This window comes from Schistocerca nitens, chromosome 8 (assembly GCF_023898315.1).
Source record: "Schistocerca nitens isolate TAMUIC-IGC-003100 chromosome 8, iqSchNite1.1, whole genome shotgun sequence".
Lineage (NCBI taxonomy): Eukaryota > Metazoa > Arthropoda > Insecta > Orthoptera > Acrididae > Schistocerca > Schistocerca nitens.
The window spans coordinates 215,491,847-215,514,516 of record NC_064621.1 but is presented as its reverse complement, the minus strand read 5'-3'; the positions used below and the strand labels follow the sequence as shown (position 1 = coordinate 215,514,516).

The 22,670-nt window shown below is 37.8% G+C and overlaps 1 protein-coding gene across 2 annotated transcripts in view; it reads left to right on the top strand.

Moving 5' to 3' along the window:
• LOC126199072 (uncharacterized) overlaps positions 1–22,670 on the top strand; it is a 39,403-nt gene that overhangs the window by 11,795 nt on the left and 4,938 nt on the right. For both annotated transcript variants that reach the window (XM_049935789.1, XM_049935790.1), the window contains exons 3-6: positions 1,744–1,870; positions 10,457–10,660; positions 11,505–11,619; positions 21,770–21,920. In XM_049935789.1, the coding sequence (XP_049791746.1) occupies positions 1,744–1,870; positions 10,457–10,660; positions 11,505–11,619; positions 21,770–21,920 (597 nt within the window). The remainder of the gene's footprint in view (positions 1–1,743; positions 1,871–10,456; positions 10,661–11,504; positions 11,620–21,769; positions 21,921–22,670) is intronic.

The following is a 22,670-nucleotide window of genomic DNA, read 5'->3' as shown; positions in this document are numbered from 1 at the left end:
GGTAGTTATTCGGGCTTTTGACAGGTGGCCACATTAATTTGACAACAGTGTATATTGCTACAGACAACAATTGGGAATAGACTTGGTGCACCACAGTGCATGTATTCATTGGTCAGTAACATAGATTTTGTGATCTTTTCACAACCGAAATCCAGCTGATGAGAGGTTTTATCAATTGCTACCATATCATGAACATATTATTACTGGCAGAAGTAAAGCTGTGAGGACAGGGCGTGAGTCGTGCTTGGGTAGCTCAGTTGGTAGAGCATTTGCCCGTGAAAGGCAAAGGTCCCAAGTTCGAGTCTCGGTCCGGCACATAGTTTTAATCTGCCAGGAAGTTTCTTAATCTGCCAGGAAGTTTCATATTATTTATGCTATTCCTACCATACTCTTTAGCTAAACACTGTGCTGTAGACAAATATTAAGTTCAACAGCTTCTTTTGGACAATGATCGTTTTATGAGAGGTAAAAGTCATGTCTAGTGTCTTATCTTCGTTAGTAACAGGCATTGCATATGCAGTTCTCATGTAAAGTATGTGCTTGCAACATAAAAGATGCAATACTGTAGATAACCCTACTAGACTGCTCCAACTAAGCAGTTTTTTTCCTTGTTGGGAGACTGTGAGGTCTGACATAATAACAGTGATTACATCCATATCAGTGTCCCAGAATTCTTCCTAATGTGTTATATTAGAGGGGAAAAGTATGTAACAAGTAAATTAAAAAGCAGTCTTCAAAAATGAGCTATTTTGTATTATTTTGTACACGCTCAATATTTTTTTTTTTCTTTCTGCCTCTCCCCACTCGTATCACCACCCTACCCATCCTGCCTGTCCCTTTATGGTCACAAATTTATTTTTGTGTGCCATTCAAGTTGCTCACTGCTGCTGCATTTGCTTATTCATGTAACTTAAATTACTTCTCAAGTATTTCAGGTAAATTGTATGCTATGGTGATTTATACTGAAACTTCGTGGCAGATCAAAACTGTGTGCCAGATCAAGACTTGATCTCTATACCTTTGCCTTCCATGGGCAGGTGCTATACCAAATGAGCTACCCAAAGCATGACTCATGACCTGTCCTCATAACTTTACTTCTGACATTCCAGACTTCACAGAAGTTCTCCTGTGAAACTTAAAGGGACTAGGTCTCACGGACGAAAGTACATTGCAGAGGCACAACTTAGCGACGGCCATGGTGATGTTTCCACAATGAATTCTTCACTTTGCAGCAGATGAGCTGTGTCTCTGCAATATCCTTTCTTCCAGGAGAGCTAGTTGCACAAATTTCGCAGAAGAAATTCTGTGAAGTTTGGAAGGAAGGAGATGAGGTTACTAGCAGAAGTAAAGCTGTGAGGAGCGGGTCATGATTTATGCTTGGGTAGCTCAGTTGGTAGAGCATTAGCCTGTGAAAGGAAGAGGTCCCAAGTTTAGTCTCAGACCAGCACACGATTTTAATGTGCTAAGAAGTTTCATATCCGTGTGCGTTGCACTACAGAGGGAAAAATTCATTCTGAATTATTTACATTTATCATTGTACGTATAACTTCTGAAATGCAGTTCTTTGGCACAATCTGTGACAAACATTATTCACATCATTATTTTATTATGAATTTAATCATCTGGTTTTATGTTCATTTGAAATACTTGTGTTCTCTTGTTTAGTGAAGCACTGAATTTTTTCCTGTGTATGAAAGCATCTTTTGTTTCAATTATTTAATATGTTTTGTCCTTTTCTCATAGGTTCCTGCAGTCTAGGATTTTGTATGTACCTAAGCAATTAAGAGTAAAATGGAAATGTGTTCCTCTTGAATGTTTTGATCCAGCTGCCAAGAAAGTTTTTGACACAAAAATCCTCAATGGCAATCATGTACGTATTTATGTTACTTCGGTTTTTAAAATATGGGAAGAATTAGGTAGGCTTTTTAGTGTTATACACGCACTTTAGACAGGTGCTTAATGAGTCACCATTCTGATCTTAGTGCTTACTACAAATTCGCAAGTGCTGTTAACTTATACTTAATTACACATTGTCCAACCTGTACTATTTGTATTGACACAATTAATGGTTAAGGTAAATTGGAAAAGAGCACATAAAATCAAATTAAGGGTGAGGAGATGAAAAATTTCACAGACCTATCACAAGTAACAAAATTTTCTGACACACTGTGAAACTTTAAAATGCAAATACTTCTGATTCAAGTGAAATGATGTTTATTCCAGGACAAAAGTAACACCGGTAAAGTAATCCATACTTTTATAAAATACACACTTACCAATTAACATAAGCAGTTTCGTATTGAGCAACACTGGGGAAGGAAGCAGACAAATGATATTTCAGGGGTACTTCCCCACTAGCGGAGCAGTGTTAAAGAATATAAAATTTAAGTTTATTGCTTAGCTAGTTCTAAAGCAGAGTAAAGAAGATTTCAGAATGTTTAAAACTGAACTTGTAATGGAAGTGGAAGGCAGTAACACTTTAATCTTAGATTATATTACCACTGGAGTGTTTCAGATAAGTCGTAGAAAATCCAACGAGCCTAATTGAATACCTGCCTGCAAAAACATTTAAACACTCAAAATGCAGATATTTTGTAGGAGAGAAGAAAAACAAATAAACAAGCAAAATGTTTGTGAATGATTATTCTGCAATTGGTAATCAGTATAAATGAGTTTGCTAGCTATTAATGGACAATAATTGTGACAGTGTTTGACATAATAATCAAAATATGGTTGTGTAACATATGTGAAAAAATGTAACTCTATAAAGAAAGTAGCACATTTTTGCTGGTTACGACACTTACACGCTATTGAAAGTATTTAATAGTATGTCTTGGTTTGATTCTGTATAAAGATAATGATTGAGAAACCATACTTGCAATCTGCATTCTGTTTAACAGAATTCACTGAACACTAGAAATACTGTTGCAAATGAATGTTCTGCAATGCTTAAGCATCACACCACTTCACTTTTTCTTTAGATTCTCATAAAAGGGTCGATGTTGTTCAGGAACATATCTCCATATGTCTATCAGACTAGCTTTCTTTTCTGTAGATACAGTCAGGGGCTCTCTATGCTGTCTGAGTAGGCTACTCAAGCTAATTATCACAGGTAGAACTGTAATGCGGTATTTACCTCTGAACAGTTTTGCTAAGTTTGCAGATTACCAAGGTTGCAAGTAGTTATGACTCTTGTGGTACCAACATACTGTTGGGGAGTCTGAGGATATCTTCATCCAAACGTAATCCATTGTTTTCCATTTTAGATCTTTGTGGATTTGCTTTTCAATAGTGTTTAATTAAATGAAATAGTCTTGTTGAATGAAACATACCAAAAATGAGTTATTTGGTCTAGCAGTTGCTATTATTTTCACCCATTGAAATGACTCATACACTAGGTGGTTCTTCTCGTTTCTCTTGATTAATGCAAAATCTCGATCACAAAGCAGAAAGCTGTGCCTTGTGCTTAGAAATGTTTGATACACAGATGTGAAGTACTTCAAGTTTAGCGATATTGATACAAAACGTTTTCCAGTTATCGTTCTGTCCTATGCACCGATCTGATCACACCACTAAAATTCTTTCTTCACTGAGTTTTAGTACTGAACATTCAGGAGGCGAGAGGTAATTTCCGCTGATCCCCATCTGGCCTCATTTCTGGCCATACTTACACCCATACTCATTGTCACAAATGTAGTGTGTTGTTTTATTGTAAATTGGCAGCTGATGTTGACAGAATATTGCAGAATGCTTAAGAGTAGGAGAATACAGGACCTGCTAGAGGTCTGTGCATATGGCAACATAGATTTTCAAACAATGAAAACTCCAGATTGGGATGTCAACAATGAAAAGATAGATTGCTACTTATCACAAGGATGATACATAGTTGCAGACAGGCACAGTTAAAAGACAATTGCCCTTAAGCTTTTGGCCACAGTCTTCGTCAGAAAAAGAAAGAGAAACAGAAACACAACATTCATTCACACAAGCAAGCACACCGCACGCACACGACAGATTTCCCCCCCCCCCCCCCCCCCCCCAGCTTGGACCAGACTACAACTATCATGTGGAATGGAAGCAGCAATCAGGAGGGGGCAGGGAAGGGGAAGGGATAGCAGTGGACAGAGGAGTGCTGTCTGACGGAGGAACTAGGTTGCCAACAGATGCAGCATCAGGAGGTTGTGGGGCAGGGAGGTGGGTAAAAGGTAGTGAGAAAGGAGAGGAGTAGGGAAAGATGGGAGGGTACATTGGCAGGAAGCAGCAAACAAAGAGGATGGAAGATGAGAATGGGGAGGAGGTGATAGGACAAAGAGGTAGAAACAGTTGGCTGGAGGGTGTGTGGACAGTATGTTACCATAGGTTGCGGCCAGGATAATTATGAGAGTGGAGAATGTGCCCACCTGCACAGTTCAGAAAAGTTAGTGGTGGATTGAAGGATCCAGATGGCTCAGGTAGTGAAGCAGCCATTGAAATCAAGCACATTATGTTCAGCTGTATGTTGTGCCTCGGGGTGGTCTATTTTGCTCTTGGCCACAGTTTGGCGGTAGCCATTCATCTGGGCGCACGGCTGGTTGGTATTCGTACCAATTATATAAAAACCTGTGCAGTGATTGCAGCAGAGCTGGTATTTGACATGGCTGCTTTCACCAGTTGCCCAGCCCCTGATGAAGTATGATAAACCTGTGACGTGGGCGGAATAGGATGTGCTGGGTGAGTGGATTGAGCAGGTCTGGCACCAGGATCTTCCACATGCAGGGGGTATATGACCAGGGAAATTCGGGAAAAACCCGGGAATTTTTTCATCTGGGAGAAAACCGGGAAAAACCCGGGAATTTTTAGGAATTCCGGAAATTTTTCATTGTTTTAGCTTTCAGTTAAATTTTTGTAATTTTGACTGGTAAGAATTGATTCTCTAGGAAAGAATGTTAATGATACTGCAGCAATAAAATATAAACGTGAGGGAAAAAAATAAAACTTTAGTGGCAAAGGAAATGCACCATTTACAACAACAAAACACTGTGCACACACAAGCGTCTGCAAACAGCAAAAATATGTCGAAGGCCTTAGGGCGAAGACTATGTAATACTTCGTAAAAATAAACTGTTTTCTATGAGCATGACGTCACAACTGTTTACATTAGGCATGTTTGACCAGTTGCCAGCGGACACATGCGCATGCGCAGTTGACTCACTATGAGCAGTATCTTGTCCCGCTTCCCGCTACTTGAAGTGTGGCTGTTAGTTGTATCGGCAGCAAGCAGCCAGATGCTAATGAGAAAAATTTTTCTCGTGTGCCCTAGCTGCCAGATTCGCGCAATAGCAGAGTTCTCTGAGTTGTTGTGGGGAGGGGGTTAGTCTCCAGCTGACTCCTGTTTGCGTTAAGTGATTTCGCTATTTCCTCTTTGTTTACAGCTCCCATGTCCCACGGTTTCTGCAGCCGGGAGCTATCAAGGGACTTATATAATACATTCACATAATTATGGAGGGCATTATTAGTTTCAGTTTTCTGATTTTATTTTATTTCCAAATTATTAGCAGTCAAGCATTAATCGCCTTGCAGAACAATGAAGTTTTTTTTTTGTCAGTTTGCTAAAGAAATTTGGCTTCATTAAACTTTCCACTGAGGCAATCAATTTATTCGAAACGAAGTGTTTCGTTCCACAGTATTGGCTGTTTCCAACTGTTCGCTGAATTTCAAGTGCACATTTTCATTTTCTGCCATGCATGGCATTATGCCATAATAGAGAACCAAATATGAAGTAGTACAGTACTGGTACTCCAAGAAAATTTACATCCCAAAAACCACAGTGAAAAGCTTAATATCAGATGGGACCTACTTCATTGTGAATCTTGAAAAAACCAATGTGCACTTCAAGTCAAATTATGCATTTTAGTATGGTTTACGAAATTCTGATGCTTTTCGAATATCCTCTGATGTTCTGTTTCTTTCTGGTAGACAGTTTTTGGCTAAAAATGGCATGGTTCCACTGCCCCATGGACCTTATTCGCCTGTCCTGGCTCTGTGTGACTTTTCTTATTTTCACACATGAAAAGGGGCATTAGAGGACACTGATTTGACAACATTTAAGAAGTCAATAAAAATGAGGGAGGAACTGTTAGCCATTTCTAAGGACGACTACAAAAAATGATTAGAACAGTGGAAGCATACAAAAAATGATTCGAATAGTGGAAGCACCAATGGGACAAATGTATTAGTTGTTATGGAGAGTTCTTTGAAGGGAATAAGGTTGTTTTGAAAACAATTTGAAAATATTTAGCTTTTAAAAATAATTCCAGTTTTATATAACATCCATGGTGGAAAATAAGCTTTCTCAAAGAATCAGGAAAATAAATTGAAGACAGTTAGCTTTTTCACTTTTTTCTCTTCTTCAAATAGTAGATGTAGGTGAACATCTGTATTATATTATCTAAGAATACATAATATTCTTCGATTTCTTAAACATGTCTAACACTGCACCATATTGTCAACTGATGACCAACATACTGTCATACAAAAGCAGTTCACAGTTATACAGTTGCTTCAAATAATTTTGCATGGTAGAACAAGGTATACTATACTGCAAACCTTTGACAGAAAAACAATTATTATCAGATGCACCCAAAGGAAGTGTAAGAGAAGGATTGTTCACATAAATAATTTATGTGATTGAGTCACCATTACTGACAATGCTGTTCTTTAAAGAACAGTGTTGTGCCTGTATGTTTATGATAAAATACGGAGTTATGTAGATGTTATTTCCTCTAGGTCTACTGAATAGTGGTTCTCATTAAATGTGTATAAATGCAAGGTAATTCTCATAGCAAAGAAAAGGGTAGCACATGTAGCACATCATTATAAGAATAGTGGTAAACTTCTAAAGCTAGTCACATTGTCCAAGTAACTGAAGATAACACTAAATGGAAATGGAAAGAACACTTGAAATTGACATCAGGAAATGTGAATGGCGTACTTAACTTTATCTGGTGGATTGTAAGAAAAATGTGCAAAATTGTAGTGTGACCTATTCCATAGCACCATCCAATTTTTAAAGTCCGTTTATAGTGGACATGACAACAGACATACAAGGAATTGAGATACAGCCACTAGAGTTGTAACAGGTTGTTATAGTCCATGATAAATTATAACAAAAATTCTCAGGGAATTTATAATGGAAACTGGAAGAAAGGTGACATTGTTCCCTTGAAAATGTGTTTGGATTAATTTAGAAAATCTTTTCAAAGGAAGACAGTATTAACTTCAGTCATATATATCACTTAGGGATTAATTTAGAAAAAGAGGAAGAGAGTATTACTTCAATCAAAAATACCTTGTAGGGACCACAAGAATAAGATAAGGAATAAAAGAAATAAAAGTTGAGTTTGTTAGGGCTTAACGTCTAGTAGACAATGAGATCATTAGAGACGGAGAATTATCTCAGAAAGAGCAAAGATGGGGAAAGAACCATCCCATCATTTGCCGTAATTGATTTAGGAAAACATCTTTAAATCTAAATCTGGACACGGATTAGAACCCCACTCCTTCCTCATGCAAATAAAGTGCATCAGCTTCTGTACCCTCCCCAGAACTGCATTACCAAAATCAAACTTTGATAATTCGAAAAGGGCACATCAGTGTCAGAACATTTGTGTGGCAAAGAGAAAACAGGGGTCAATTGAGAAAGAACCCCCCTTTCTTCATCATTGATGGAACTGTAAAATCTGTTGAATGACTTTGCAGCAGAACACTATTGGTCGAAACTGCTGTCTTGCCAAGCGACAATTGTGCATCAAAGAATTTTAGTTAATATGCCATATCAAGTAGTGAAGTACAGCACTGTCAAATTCAGTAAGGGTATCATATGTTGCCAAGTCATCATTGATATGGACAGTGCTGAACTGCAAAAAGTATGGGAAATGGAAGATGAAATAGAAGTTAGAAATATGAAGAAGAGAGTGAGTGGTTAGCTTTAGAAGTCTGCCACATTCATCCTAACATTCAGTTTGTCTATCCTTACAGAGCGAAAAAGACCGTATGTTATAAATGCTAAAGATGTCCAAGAAGCAGGGCCATTGTGTTCAGTGAAAGACTGTTGTGAAAATTGCTTATGGAGTCACACTGCTTGGAGCAGGTATTTTCCAAAAGAGAGAAAATTGAAGTGACCAAGAAACTTTCATATTCCAAGAAAGTAAAGAATATAAAGAATTGCAGGCTACTGTTTTCTCAATTGCTTTTACTATCACTTCAAGAAAAACTGTAGTAAAGGTCATGGCTACTATACAGACAAAGGCAATAGATATTGGCTTAGACTTGTATATGTGTAGATTTATCTACAACAATGCCCTTGTTACGAAGCCTTTGGCTAGTCATAACACATTTCCAGCAGAGGTTGCCAAAAAATTATAGAGACAACCCTTATCGCAAAGCTATATGCCCAAAGTAGTTCAATCCTTTGGAGACACTCTACATCACTATTGCAAAAGGCAGAATCCACACCAAAGAACAAGCAAAATTCAAAGACACCTAGCTTGAGATAGCCTGAGACTCTCAGATAGGAAGACGTTAGCATTAACCTGGAAAGTAAGTACCATTTTGTTCTATCACCACCACAGCACTAGTGTCGCAAAGCTGCACATTCACACATGTCTCTCTGGTCCTTTGTTTTTTCACTGATGCCATTACAGCTGGATTGTGTTCACATTTTTTAGTGATTGTTCAAAATGTGTAAGACATTATCTGAACCTATCGACTGTGAAGTGCGCACTGTTTATCTGAGCCTGTCAACTGTGAAGTGCGCACTGTTATATGGTATTTAAATGCAAAGAATGTTAAGCCAGCTGAAATTCATTGTCAACTTGTAGGGATTTATGGTGAAAATATAATGACTGATGGCATAGTGAGAAAGTGGACGAGACAGTTTAATGATGGATGAACCAATGTTCGTGACCAAGCACACAGTGGGCAGTCTTCGGTTGTCAGTGGTGGTTTGGTTGAGAAAGTGAATGAAGAAATTCGAGAAAACAGATGGCTAACAATAAGAATGCTTTGTGATGAGTTTCCACAAATTTCAAAAATTATTTTGCTTGAGACCATAACAAATCACTTAAATTTTTCCAAATACTATTCCTGGTGGGTTCCGAAAATGCTTACAGATGTCTGCAAAATGAAGCAACTTGGCAGTGCTTTGACACCTCTTACTCTATACAATGATAAGGCAGATAAATTCTTAAATACAGTTTGAAAACAAAGATGATGTGACTTACTGAACGAAAGCGCTGGCAGGTCGATAGACACACAAACAAACACAAACACACACACAAAATTCAAGCTTTCGCAACAAACTGTTGCCTCATCAGGAAAGAGGGAAGGAGAGGGAAAGACGAAAGGATGTGGGCTTTAAGGGAGAGGGTAAGGAGTCATTCCAATCGGGAGGGAGCGGAAAGACTTACCTTAGGGGGGAAAAAGGACAGGTATACACTCGCACACACACACATATCCATCCACACATATACAGACCAAGCAGACATATGTCTCCTTCCCTCTTTCCTGATGAGGCACAGTTTGTTGCGAAATCTTGAATTTTGTGTGTGTGTTTGTGTTTGTTTGTGTGTCTATCGACCTGCCAGCGCTTTCGTTCGGTAAGTCACATCATCTTTGTTTTTAGATATATTTTTCCCACGTGGAATGTTTCCCTCTATTATATAAATACAGTTTGAGTTTGTTATGTCACTCCAGAATCAAAACAACATTGTCAACACGAAAAAATCGTGTCCACTGGGTTCTGGGATAGACAGGGCATTCTGCTTGTTGAGATGCTTCCCAGAGGTGAAACAGTCAGTGCAGTACGATACTATGAAATGTCGAGAAAACTTTGACATATGGCGTGCTTATTCAAAACAAAAGGCATGGAAAGCTCAGTCAAGACATTGTGTTGGCTCATGACAATGTACGTTCCCATTCTGCTGTTGTCACTCGAAACCTTATTCAACAATTTGGTTGGGAGCAGTGCAATCTCTTGTTGTACAGCCCCAATGTTGCACCTTCTGACTACCAATTGTTTCTGAACTTGAAGCATGATTTTGGAGGAAGGTACTCTGGCATCTGGGCGACGCAAAAAATGCAGTTCATTACTGGCTTTATCCACGTGTGGCATCTTTTTATAAAGAAGGCATAGAAAAGTTGGTTTCCCACTATGACAGATGTCTGAACACTGTAGGCATCTTTCTAGAAACATGGTTTAAGAAATGCTCTTTCTTATAAAAATAAATTTTGGTTTAAAAAAATGTTTTTATAAGTTTCTTCTAACATGATACTCCCTTTCCAGACATGCCTAGTAGTAAGTAGAACATTGGAACACCTGAATTGTTGCTGAGGGCAGCATTATATATGTTCATTGTAATTACATTCTTCTTCTTCTTCTTCTTTTTTTTCATATAACTTTGAATTTTATTTATTGCAGGTGATGACAGTCGTAGGCGTCTTTGATTTGTATGAAATGAAGTACAATAATGCTGCAGCATATGGGCTGAAGAATTCACTTCTGCACAAACTGAAAGAGAAGCTTCGTCGGCGAGATGTTATGGAAGGTTTCAATGTTATTGGCCGTGTGCTTCTTGATCAAAGTGATTCTGGCCATATGTCAAAGTTGCAGCTTCTCAGGAAAGTAAGTCCTTCCATTTATTTATTTTTCTCTTAAAAAAAAAAGAGAGAGAGAAAAAAGAATGCTGTCTGAGCATTGTTGCATTGTCCTTCGTGGTAATAATAATACAGAATGAATTTTTCACTTTTGTGTAACTTCATTTTTCATGATGTGGCATGTGTCCTGAAGGCTTAAAGAATTCCATTTATCTTTTGTTAACATGTTGTCGTAAATAAAGTTACCTTCTTCATGTTACTAGTAAGATTACATTTTGTCTTGTCTTCATCCATAATGTGACTTTAAGTGATATCTTCAAAAGTAGTTCACTTAGAGCTATGAAGCTGCATCATATTTGTGCATCAATAAATTATTGTGGCAGTTTACAGTTATTCCTGAGACTGAATTTACATGCTACACAGAAATAAAAGCTGAAAAACTTTTGTCAAAGTAACAAGAATTGTGAAAAGAAAATATGTAACTTTGTTATATCTAATTTTGTACTTAATTGTTGATAATAACTTTTTCTGACACAGAGTAGTAGTTTAATGAAGTGTTGTCATATTTGTTGCATTTTAGAACAAGTTATACATATCTCCAAAGAAGAAAGTTCAAAACTTATTTCAGTCATGAAATTGTTTTGGGCCTGCACTATATAAATATATATTATATAACTTTAATAATAGATATGACAGAAGTATCCCAGTAATTTAAAGGAAGGAAAAATATACAAGTAGAAGACTTTACATTAATTTTACTATTTCTGTTTTACTGGGCCAGAGAAGAAATTAGACAACTTGAGGCAGATTTTGTGAAACTTTCATTTGAAAAGAATGACTTTACATTAATTTTACTATTTCTGTTTTACTAGGCCAGAGAAGAAATTAGACAACTTGAGGCAGATTTTGTGAAACTTTCATTTGAAAAGAATCAATTGAAGAACAAGAAACAGTCTTTATTGAAACGTATGTACAAGGATGTGATGCGTAAGTAATCGTTCATCTAGCTTGGGTGATCTGACATAAATGAATTTATATTTTTAGTTTTGAGATCTGACATGTGAATAATGATTGTTTAGTTGGAAAAGTAATTGTAAATTCAATTAGAACTGATTATTGATAGCAGCTGCCTGGACAGATGGAGGTTGGGAGGGGGTGCAGAAGGATACATAAGGCGAGGAGAGGGTAGTGGGATAGTGTCTATCCACAGACAACTCAGTGGCTGCACAACAAGATCAAAGAAGTAGGGACAGGGAGGAGACAAAAAAGGGATGGGAGGGAAGGAGAGGAAGATAGAGATGAGGAAAGAGGCAGGGAGAGAAGAGAGAAAGGGAGAGATATGGAAAAGGGGGGGAGTGAGGGAGAGAGAATGCCCACTTGTGGAGAGAATAGGAAGTGTGTCGGGAGGAGGCAGTACATGATCTGGAGGGGGAAGGAATGGTATTGACAGAAGACAGAAGGGAAAATGCAAACCTAAAACTCCACCATCCAGTTGCCAAAAATGCAGCACATCATAACACAAATGGCTTAAACAGTGACTTCACCATCACTCTTTTTACCCTCTTCCCATGTGGGCATTCTCTCTCTCCCTCTCTCTCTCTCTCTCTCTCTCTCTCTCTCTTTCTCTCTCTCCCCTCTTCCCCTCCCTCCCTCCCTTACACCCCCTCCCTCCCCCTCTCTCTCTACCTCCCTACCTCCTTCCCGCCCCCCATCTTGACCCTCTGTCTCCTTCCCTCTCTCCTTCCCCACTCTGTCCCCTTTTCTGTCCCTCTATCTCTCTCTCTTCCCTCCCTCCTCATATCTACCTTCCTTTTCTTTCCTTCCCTCTCTTTTACCTCTCTCCTTCTCTTATATACCGTACCTTCTGATCTCCTTTTGCCTTTTCATGCAGGTGCTGAGTCATCTGTGGAAAGATCTGCCTTACACTATCCCACTACCCCTCTTTGCATCACATGACCTTCCCTACCACCTTCCCACCTCCATCTGCCCCTATCAGGTAATCAACAGTCTCACTGTGGCCACAGGTGTGTACATTTGGGTATTTGTGTCATTGTGCATGTAAATGTGTGTACTTCCACTATAGAAAGAGAAAAAGTTCAAAAGCTAGTATAAATAATAATTTTCTGTTGCGTGTTTATATGTGTCACACATCAGTCAGCAATAGGCGAGTGCTTGCCTTTCATTTATCTTGCACATAGAAGTAGTAGGTAAAGTTGCAAAAAATTTATTCATGTTTATCTACATCTACATATGAGGGAAAAGGAGAGAGTTCAGGAAAAAATAACCAAAACATTTTGTGGCCTTAGATTAATGCGACTCTCATGCTGGTATATTTTTGGCAATGTTGTAGATTCTGTTTTCTTCAAGCTTTGATTCTTATTGCAAGCATTTCTTTTCTTTGCCCCAGTTCGGAAATGCTGTCAATCTGGGGCTGATGTGCAGAGCAATCTGAGTTGTAGTGGGGAGGTGGGTAGTCTCCATGTGACCCATGTTTAGTGATTTTGCTGTTTCCTCTTCGTTTACTGCTCTCATATCAAATAAAAGCAGAACGGATTTCTGTGGCCGGGAGCTAGCAGTTGAATTAAAATATATTCACATAATTATGGAAGGCTAAAATGTGTTATTTGCACTAATCACCTTGCAGAATACTGAAGTTCTTTTGGTGAGTTTGCTACAGAAATTTAGCGTTTATTAATCTTTTCCACTGAGGTGGTCAATTTATTTGAAACAAAGTGATTCCATACTATTTAGCTAGTTTCAACTGTTTGTTGTTTCAAGTGCATGTTTTCATCCTGTAGCATGTATGGCATTATGCCACAATCAAGAACAAACATGAGATAATACAGTACTGGTACTCCAAGAAAATTTACATCCAGATAACCTCACTGAAAAGCTTAATATCAGGTCAAGGCCTACTTCATTGGGAATCTGGACATACAGATTTGCACTTTAAGCTGAATTATGCATTTTAGTATTGTTCACGAAATTCCAATGCTTTTGGATTATCCTCTGATGTCTACTTTCCTTTATGACATAATGTAAGATCTTTCAATGTTTTACACGTACGAACATACAGGCTTCCTATATCATCGTAGATGTGCAAGCACAGTGACACCTGATATCTGGCGCTCTCTAGCAACTGCTGAAACAAACCTGTTTCTAACAGATCACAGGAAAATATTGTGAATGGTGGTTTGAAAAGTGTTACTTTCGAAGTAAATTTCCTTTTGCGCAAGATGAACTATGTATGAGAATGTACAATGAATTTCTTAAACCACAGAGCATTTTACGCTCATTTAAAAATCAACTCTTTGATGATGAGACATTTAGAAGAATTTCAAACTCAAAAGATCAGACATTTATGTTGTTATTAAAAATTTTACTGGCACATTTGTGTGATGTATCATAAAGAGTAACACAAGCAATTCACATTATATGTGAAAGCTTAGCTTCTCTTGCAGCTTATTAACCTTAGAGACCAATATTTATATGTGAAAGCTTTGCTTTTCTTGTAGCAACACTATGCATATTAATTTAAACCATTAACTTTTCCTGTTTGTGTGTTCATGCTACTTAACAGTGATGTTACTATTGGCTGACTACATCACATGTCCTGTCCTCTGAATATCTGCTGTCATCGGCTGGCGAGACCGCGTGACATGAGCTATGACTGGCTTACAAAAGCACATCGCAATCTCGTTTTCGATGCTGGGGAAAATAACATGCAGTGTTTAGTGGAGATGGGGAAAATAACATGCGGTGTTTAGTGGAATTTGAATTTAAACTATCGTAATACGAAAATATGCAGTGTACTGTTACTGCACATCAAAGATCTTTCCAAAACGTTTTTTTCCCTTGAGTTTTGTTTTCTAAAGTGACGGGAAATTCTACACCGGTCTATGAAACCATAACCATTCAAAGGATTGCTAAGTTTTACAGTTCTGATGGAAAGTATACATCACTTAAAACGGAAAAAGTGTATTTTCACCTTGGAGAAAGTGTATTTTTACCTGGGAAAAAATCTAGGAATTATTTTTCCTTGTCGACGTATACACCCTGAGTTAGCTAAAACTATAGCATTCAGAATGTTTGTCAGTGTACAATCTATGTGTTCTGTGTGGCTATGTACTGATACACAAATTCCTTTCTGGTTCTTAAAGGGTCTAGTTTAGTGAAAGTCTTAGTTTAAAGTCTTAAGCTGTGTTGGGAAAATGGAATCCTGATGTTTCTCAATGAATTTTTTTGTGTTGCATAATTGGCGGATTTTATCTATTCTTCTGATTAGGATGTGTTTGTGTTTGTTATATTCTTTCATCAAGTCATGGTGGAATGCTTCAATTATTAGGTTGCACTGTTTAATTGTCCTTGTCCGCACTTCACATAGGGTGATATTTTCTTGGCTGGCTTGAGTTTGCTGTCTTATAAGATTGTGTTGCAATTCTTGATTCTTCAATCTGTTTATTCCATTGTTCTACGGTTCCTCCGCTTCTCAAGGTGCTCATTGTTGTTTGTTAGGAACTTAAATGTGCTTCATGCTCTCTGTCTGTTTTTCGCTGTTCTTTATGTTTTTGACGTTCTGCATCAGAATTGGCAAGACCTCCTATTTTACTTATAGGCATTATCTGAGGATAAATCAAATCAAATTTTTATTAACACATACATTAAGTACACTTTACACACTTTACTTTCGATTTATTTCCAGTCACTGTATTACTTTGGCTGCTGACACGTTTTTATTCACTCACTGCGCTACTTTTTTGGTTCCTCCCTTTTTTACTTATAAGGAACTGATATTCGAATCCACGACTGATCTTTACCAATGGTGAATTCCTTAACATACCAAAAAGGCTTTGAATGGTCCATGATGTTCCAGAACATTCCACGACATTTGAGAGTATTCTGGAATGCTCCACAATGATACGGGATGTTCCGGGTTTTCCCAAACATTCTGGAATCTTCCCAAATATTCCAGACTATTCCCAAACATTCCAGAACTCCCTGGATCATTATGGAACATTCTGGAATGTTGTGGAATGCTCTCGAGTACTCTCGAATGTTCGAGAATTTTCTCGTGTACGAAACTTCCCAGCTCTTATATTTTCAAAAGCACATCCTTCAGGGAAAAAAAGGAACCTTCTTCATAGATGGGGGATAGAGGGCTATCACATCATAATAACTCCCTTAATTGTACGGGACTCGCTTCTGACTTTTAGCAGCATGCACAGTGTACACTTACTTTTATAATGTGTATTGATTACTGCTACGTATATGATGTAGGTGACAGGTGTAAAATACAGGGAGCGAAAGGCTATTTCCAATTTGTACAGAAACCGATATGAGTCGAGGGGCATGAAAGGGAAGCAGTGGTTGGGAAGGGAGTGAGACAGGGTTGTAGCCTCTCCCTGATGTTATTCAATCTGTATACTGAGCAAGCAGTACAGGAAACAAAAGAAAAATTTGGAATAGTAATTAAACTCCATGGAGAAAAAATAAAGACATGAGGTTTGCCGACGACATTGTAATTCTGTGAGAGACAGCAAAGGACCTGGAAGAGCAGATGAACTGAATGGACAGTGTCTTGAAAGGAGGCTATAAGATGAAATTCAACAAAAGCAAAACGAGGATAATGGAAGGTAGTTGAATTAAATCGGGTGATGCTGAGGGAATTAGATTAGAAAGTGAAACACTTAAAGTAGTAAATGAGTTTTGCTATTTGGGGAGCAAAATATCTGATGATGGTCGAGGTAGAGAGGATATAAAATGTAGACTGGCAATGGCAAGGAAAGCGTTTCTGAAGAAGAGAAATTTGTTAACATCGAGTATAGATTTAAGTGTCAAGAAGTCGTTTCTGAAAGTATTTGTATGGTGTGTAGACATGTATGGAAGTGAAACATAGACGATAAATAGTTTAGACAAGAAGAGAATAGAAGCTTTCAAAATGTGGTGCTACAGAAGAATGTTGAAGATTAGATGGGTTGATCATATAACTAATGAGGAGGTATTGAATAGAATTGGGGAGAAGAGGAATTTGTGTCACAACTTGACTAGAAGAAGGGATTGGTTGGTAGGACACCAATTTAGTATTGGAGGGAAGGGTGGAGGGTAAAAATCATATAGGGAGACCAAGAGATGAATACTCTAAGCAGATTCAGAAGGATGTAGACTGCAGTAGTTATTTGGAGATGAAGAGGCTTGCACAGGATAGAGTAGCATGGAGAGCTGCATCAAACCAGTCACTGGACTGAAGACCACAACAACACATGATGTAGATACCAAATTATGCTCCCAACCGTAGATGACAGATGAGCAATGCAGAACAAAAAAACATGCTTTGCATTTTGGTCCCATATGGCAGTGAATACCTGAGAAATTGGCGAGACAGCTTTTTGTAAATGTTCATATATATTCAGTGTGGGTCTACAGATGTAGATAAAACAGGTTCAACATAAGACTGACAGATCACAGTAGCACGCATAAGTGTTATAATCTCAAAATTGATGATTGTGTGCTTTAGGCCCTTACGGTTCTCAGCTAAACAACTGTTTTATGATCAACTGGGAAAACTATTCACACACTGCTTTCACTCTAGAGTACCATCTCAGCAGTGTTAGGTTAAAAATTCACCCAATATCACATTGCATTGTTGCTCTTGTAAATCAGATGTTGCAAAAAAACATGACAAAGACCATATTGTTCATTTTACTCAACAAACAGTAGTTCAGAAATTAAAGCAGGTGTGTTTGCTCTGAAGGCTGCAGCATATACGGGAATATTGATGTGTTGTGACCTTCAGCACAAAGACTTCCTGGCTGCATCTCTGAATAGCTACTGCACTCCACATTCATTTAAACCATCTGATTGTAGTCAGTCCTTGGTCTCCCTCAATAGTTTTGACCCCATACTTTCTTCCATTACCCAGTTAACTATTCCTTCATGCCTCATAATGTGTCCTATCAAGTGATCCCTTCTTTTTCCCCAATTTTATTCAGTACCTCCTCATTACTTACATGATCTGCCCATCCAACCTTCAGCATTCTTGTGTAGTGCCACATTTCCAAACTTTCTATTCTCTTGTGGTTTGTGCTGTTTATTACCCACATTTCATGTTTAATGCTACATTCCAGACAAATGCTTTCAGAAAAGACTTACTAACACTTAAATCTATGTCAAGTGTTAACATACTTCTGTTTTTCATAAAAGCTTTTCTTGTTACTGGAAGTCTGCATTTTATATTCTCTCTATTTATGCCAATGTCAGTTATTTTGTTCCCAAAATAATAAAATTCATCTACTGCTTTCAGTGTCTCATTTCCTAATCTAATTCCCTCAGCACCATCTGGTTTAATTTGATTCTATTCCAGTACACTTGTTTTTGTTTTTGATGATGTTCATCTTATAATCTCTTAGAGCACATTATCCCTTCTGACCAACTGATCTTCCAAGCCTTGTGCCATCTCTGATGAAATCACACTCTCGCTGATAAAGCTTTTCCAGTATTTTATTCTGGAAACAATCCCTTAGGCTGTCACCAAGCCAGTTCTCTGGAATAACTTTTCTTCGAGGGTTGCCAGTTCCATAAGGCATGCAGGAGAATTTCTGTGATGTTTGGAAAGTAGGAGGTACTGATGAATATGTGAGGGCGGATCATGAGTCATGCCTGAATTGTAGACCATTTAACTGTGACAAGCAGACATTCAAAGTTCCAGTCCCAATCAGACACATAGTTTTAATTTGGCAGGAGGTCTTAACATATTTGTTTCTTCTCCCTGAACTTTAATTTCCTTTTCAAATTCTTCCTCCATTTCTGTTACAGCTTGCTGTATGCACTAATGGGGGATACGTTATAATCCTATCTTACTTTGTTCTCAGTTACTGCTTCCCTTTCATGTCTTTTGACTGTTATAACTTAAATCTGGTTTCTGTACAAGTTGTTGACAACCTTTCTTTCCCAGTACATTATCCTTGCTACCATCATAGTTTCAAAGAGAGTATTCAAGTCAACATTGTCAAATGCTTTCTCTAAATCTACAGTTAACGTAAATGTGGCTTTGCCTTTCTTCAGTCTGTCATCTAAGATAAATCATCATGTCACTAATGCTCATGTGTTCTTACATTTCTCTGGGATCCAAACTTTTCAATATGTCAGCTTCTTACAGTCTTTCCAGTCTTTTGTAAGTAATTCTTTGGGTGTTTTAACAATGACATATTCAAATGATGGTTGAGCAAATTCACTGCCTTTACATTCTTCCAGAAGCTGGAGAATATTTTAAATGTCACATGTATCGTGCATACCAGATTGAATAGTTTTGTCATGGGTGATTGTTCCAAAGATCTTAATAATTCTGAGAAAACGCTGTCTACTTCAACTGCTTCCTTCTTCTCCCCCCCATGACTTAAGTCTTTCAGTTATCTGTCAGATGCTTCTTGCAGTATCGTACATTTCACCTCGTTTTCATCTACTTTCTATTCTCTCCCTGTAATACTGTCTTCAAGTTTATTTCCTCTGTATAGGCCTATATATTCCTTCCACCTGTCAGTCTTTCCTCTTTACTTACTACTAGCTTCTTCCATTAGAGCTTCTTAATATTTATACAGCTGCTTCTCTTTTCTCCAGAAGTTTCTTTAATTCTGTGGATCACATTTTTGGATGCTGTCAAACAGTGGATTATCCAGGATGTAGTAACAACAAAATGAAATATGATACATAGCTACTCACCACACAGAGAAGGCACTGAGTGGCAGGCAGGTACATTTAAGTAATGCGATAGATAAAAAAAAATCTATTCATCAAGTGATGGTAGGAGAACACACATATAAAGTTTGCTAGCTTTCGGAGACAGTGGCTCCTTCTTCTGGCAGAAGGGTTGAAGGGGAAGAAAGAGGGGTGAAGAAAAAGGACAGGTGAGGTTTAGGAAAAAGGGTAGAGTTTGGAAAAGTCACCCTGTACCCTGGTTCAGGGGAGACTTACCGGATAGAGTGAGAAGGAAAGATTCCTCTTTCCTCTGGGCATCTTTTCTGAACTTTGTCCCTTTTCCTAACCCTCACTAGTCCTTTTCCTTTTCTTCCTTCCCCTTCAACCCTTCTGCCAGAAGACTGAGCCAATAGCTCTGAAAGCTAGCAAACTGTAGTACCTTTTATACGTGTGTGCTCCTGTCGCTGTTTGTTGAATAGATTCTTTTATCTATTCAACTATGTTAAGTATTTTTAAAAGCAGACTAAGCTGTCGAACTAAATCATTCTTCAGAAGCAGGAGTGGGGGGGGGGGGGGGGGGGAAGGAGAAAAAACACACACACACACATTCATGCACACACAATATGCACGCGTGCCCATGTGGCCAGTGTGTCACCCTGGGTGCTAATACAGTTGGATCTCAGTGCCCGGAGATGACAGTAACTGTGTGTCTGTGAGTTGCACGTCTATGAGTAAGTGTGTTTTTCTGATTCTGCAGAAGGACTTTGTCCGAAAGCTTAGTCTACTTTTAAATATACTTAAACATGCCTGTCTGATGCTTATCGCCATGCCTATGTGGCAAGCAGCAGTGTGTTCTGTTATAATTTCATTATTGTGTGTATTACCCAATAACTTGTGTGTTTTTGCCACTGCTGTCTTCACTACTGTCAGGGACAAAGGGGACAAAGAAAAACAACTGTAGTAAATGTGAATATAGATGCGATTCTGTGCCGGCCGGTGTGGCCATGAGGTTCTAGGCGCTTCAGTTTGGGACCGCGTGACCGCCACGGTCGCAGGTTCGAATCCTGCCTCGGGCATGGATGTGTGTGATGTCCTTAGTTTAGTTAGGTTTAAGTAGTTCTAAGTTCTAGGGGACTGATGACCTCAGATGTTGAGTCCCATAGTGCCCAGAGCCATTTGAACCATTTTTTGATATTCTGCCTCAAAATGTGGAAACTTGAAATTGCATAATAAATGCCATTTCATTGAGAATTGTATACAGATGAACTCTTTTATCAGAGATAGTTTGAAATAGATTTATTTTCAACATATAAATATAGAAAATTTAATCAATTTTCCTGTGACAATGTGTCAGTTCTGCTATAGGCTGCTGGCCTGCAAAAGGGAGGCAGGACTCATTTCCCCGGTCCACTCCTCTCTCCCCTGTTGGTTAAAATTCTAGTTTGTTTACACTCACGGCCATCTGCCACAATAGCTATAGTGTCAGCACTCTGCTATAGTGATAGGAAAACAAAATCTGTAACATTTTTCAACTGTGCCAGAATTCTTCCCCTAATGTTAAAATAATGTTACCATAGGTTTGGTTCTACTTTTATACTAACTGCCTTGTCATTCCTATCTGTAGTGTTGTCAAATGCAAGTCATATGCTATGAATGCCTATGAAAGGTCGAAATTAATAGTCTGCAGATTTTGTAATCATCAAATTTGTGCGGGCAAAGACAAATAATGCCCAGAAACATCTTGAATCAGAGACATATTCAGTTCACCGGCAGCAAAATGCTGCTGCTTTTCAACAAAACAGTAATTTTTGAAAGCTCAGATACAGCCACATGCAGAAAATATAAGCCATTTCAGAAGAAAAACGAAGAACCAAAGCTTTGTTTGTCTTCACTTTTAAATTTGTGTGACTAATCATTTACAAACAAAAAATAAATAAATATGCCAATTTCAACAGAAAAAGATGCAAATTTCACAAAAAGTAGATGTGAATTTTGCCAAAAATAGATGATACATTTTACGGTCCCTACTCATCACAATCAAATTTTTGTTTCCCTCAACATACTGAATAAATCCTTTTACCTCCCCATACATTTTTCTGTCTCTTCATCTGCATGACTGTAGCAGGACATATATTTTGTGTCAAACAATGCTGTTAGCAGGATGTTATTAGAATGCTATAAATTTCCATGAAAAAAAAAAATATATCTGTTAGTTTTTTGAACAGATCTTGTACAAGTCTAAAAGGAAACCAGATGTTCACTGTCATAAATAACTACTTCCACACAGTACTCAGTGACTAATCGTGTTCCTTCATATCATTAGCTATGTAGCTTATAAAATGTGGAACAAAGAATAATTCAGCTGGTCTATCATCACTTTCTTGTAAAAATGTCTGTTATCTTGTTTTGTGACTGCAGATTTTTAGGTGTATTATTTTATTTCTAGGCATGTCATACAAAGAAGATGTAGAAAATATAGTCAGTGAATTGAAAAAAGTGTGGGAGGTGAATGACACTCCACCTGTTGTGGAGTTAACTGAAAGTGAAGATGCTGATAACAAAGAAAATATTTGCAAAGTCCCATTGTTTTTATCACGGTAAGTAACCGTCAAGGCATTAGCAAGACACTGACAGAATCGTTTGATGAAAGGTCGCATTCTCATAAGTGACTCATCAAAGAACGTTGTTTAATACTTTAGTACCCATTTTTTGCCAGTAAATCGTTTCTCTTCCAATTCTTTAAATATCTATTAAATTGTGTGTTTTCATATTTTGGATTCATTAATGAATTATTTATTACTTCTTTGACATTGAAGCTGTTAATCTATTTATAGAGTGATAATGCAAGGGATTATCTTGTGATTTATAATGTCATCTATTTTTTTTATGTATTACTGGAGTATTTTGTTTGCACCTCAGCATTAGAATGATGGATGTTACCAGGAATCTTCTTTCAGATATGGTACATAACAAATAAATAAAAATGCATACATTTCTGTATATTCATAATCTTGATAGCGCATCTAACAGTTTGTGAGAAGATGGATTTGATTACTCGGAGCTAGTTAAACAAGTAGAACCAAATAAACTTAAACATGTACACAATGTTCCATGAGCCTGTGTTCAGAAAATACCATTAAAGGAAATATAACAATAAGATGACCTCAAGAAATATTATTGCACCAAACAGAAAGATTTATGTCACACTGATGCTGTAAACTGGTGTATAAATTGGTTTCTTTGAAATATTTTGTAACGCATTCACAAACGTTTTTGAAGTCCTCAGGATAAATGCCATTCAGGCTGTACTTTCTTCAATTTTTTATTTGAGGCCTGTGAGCTTAGTT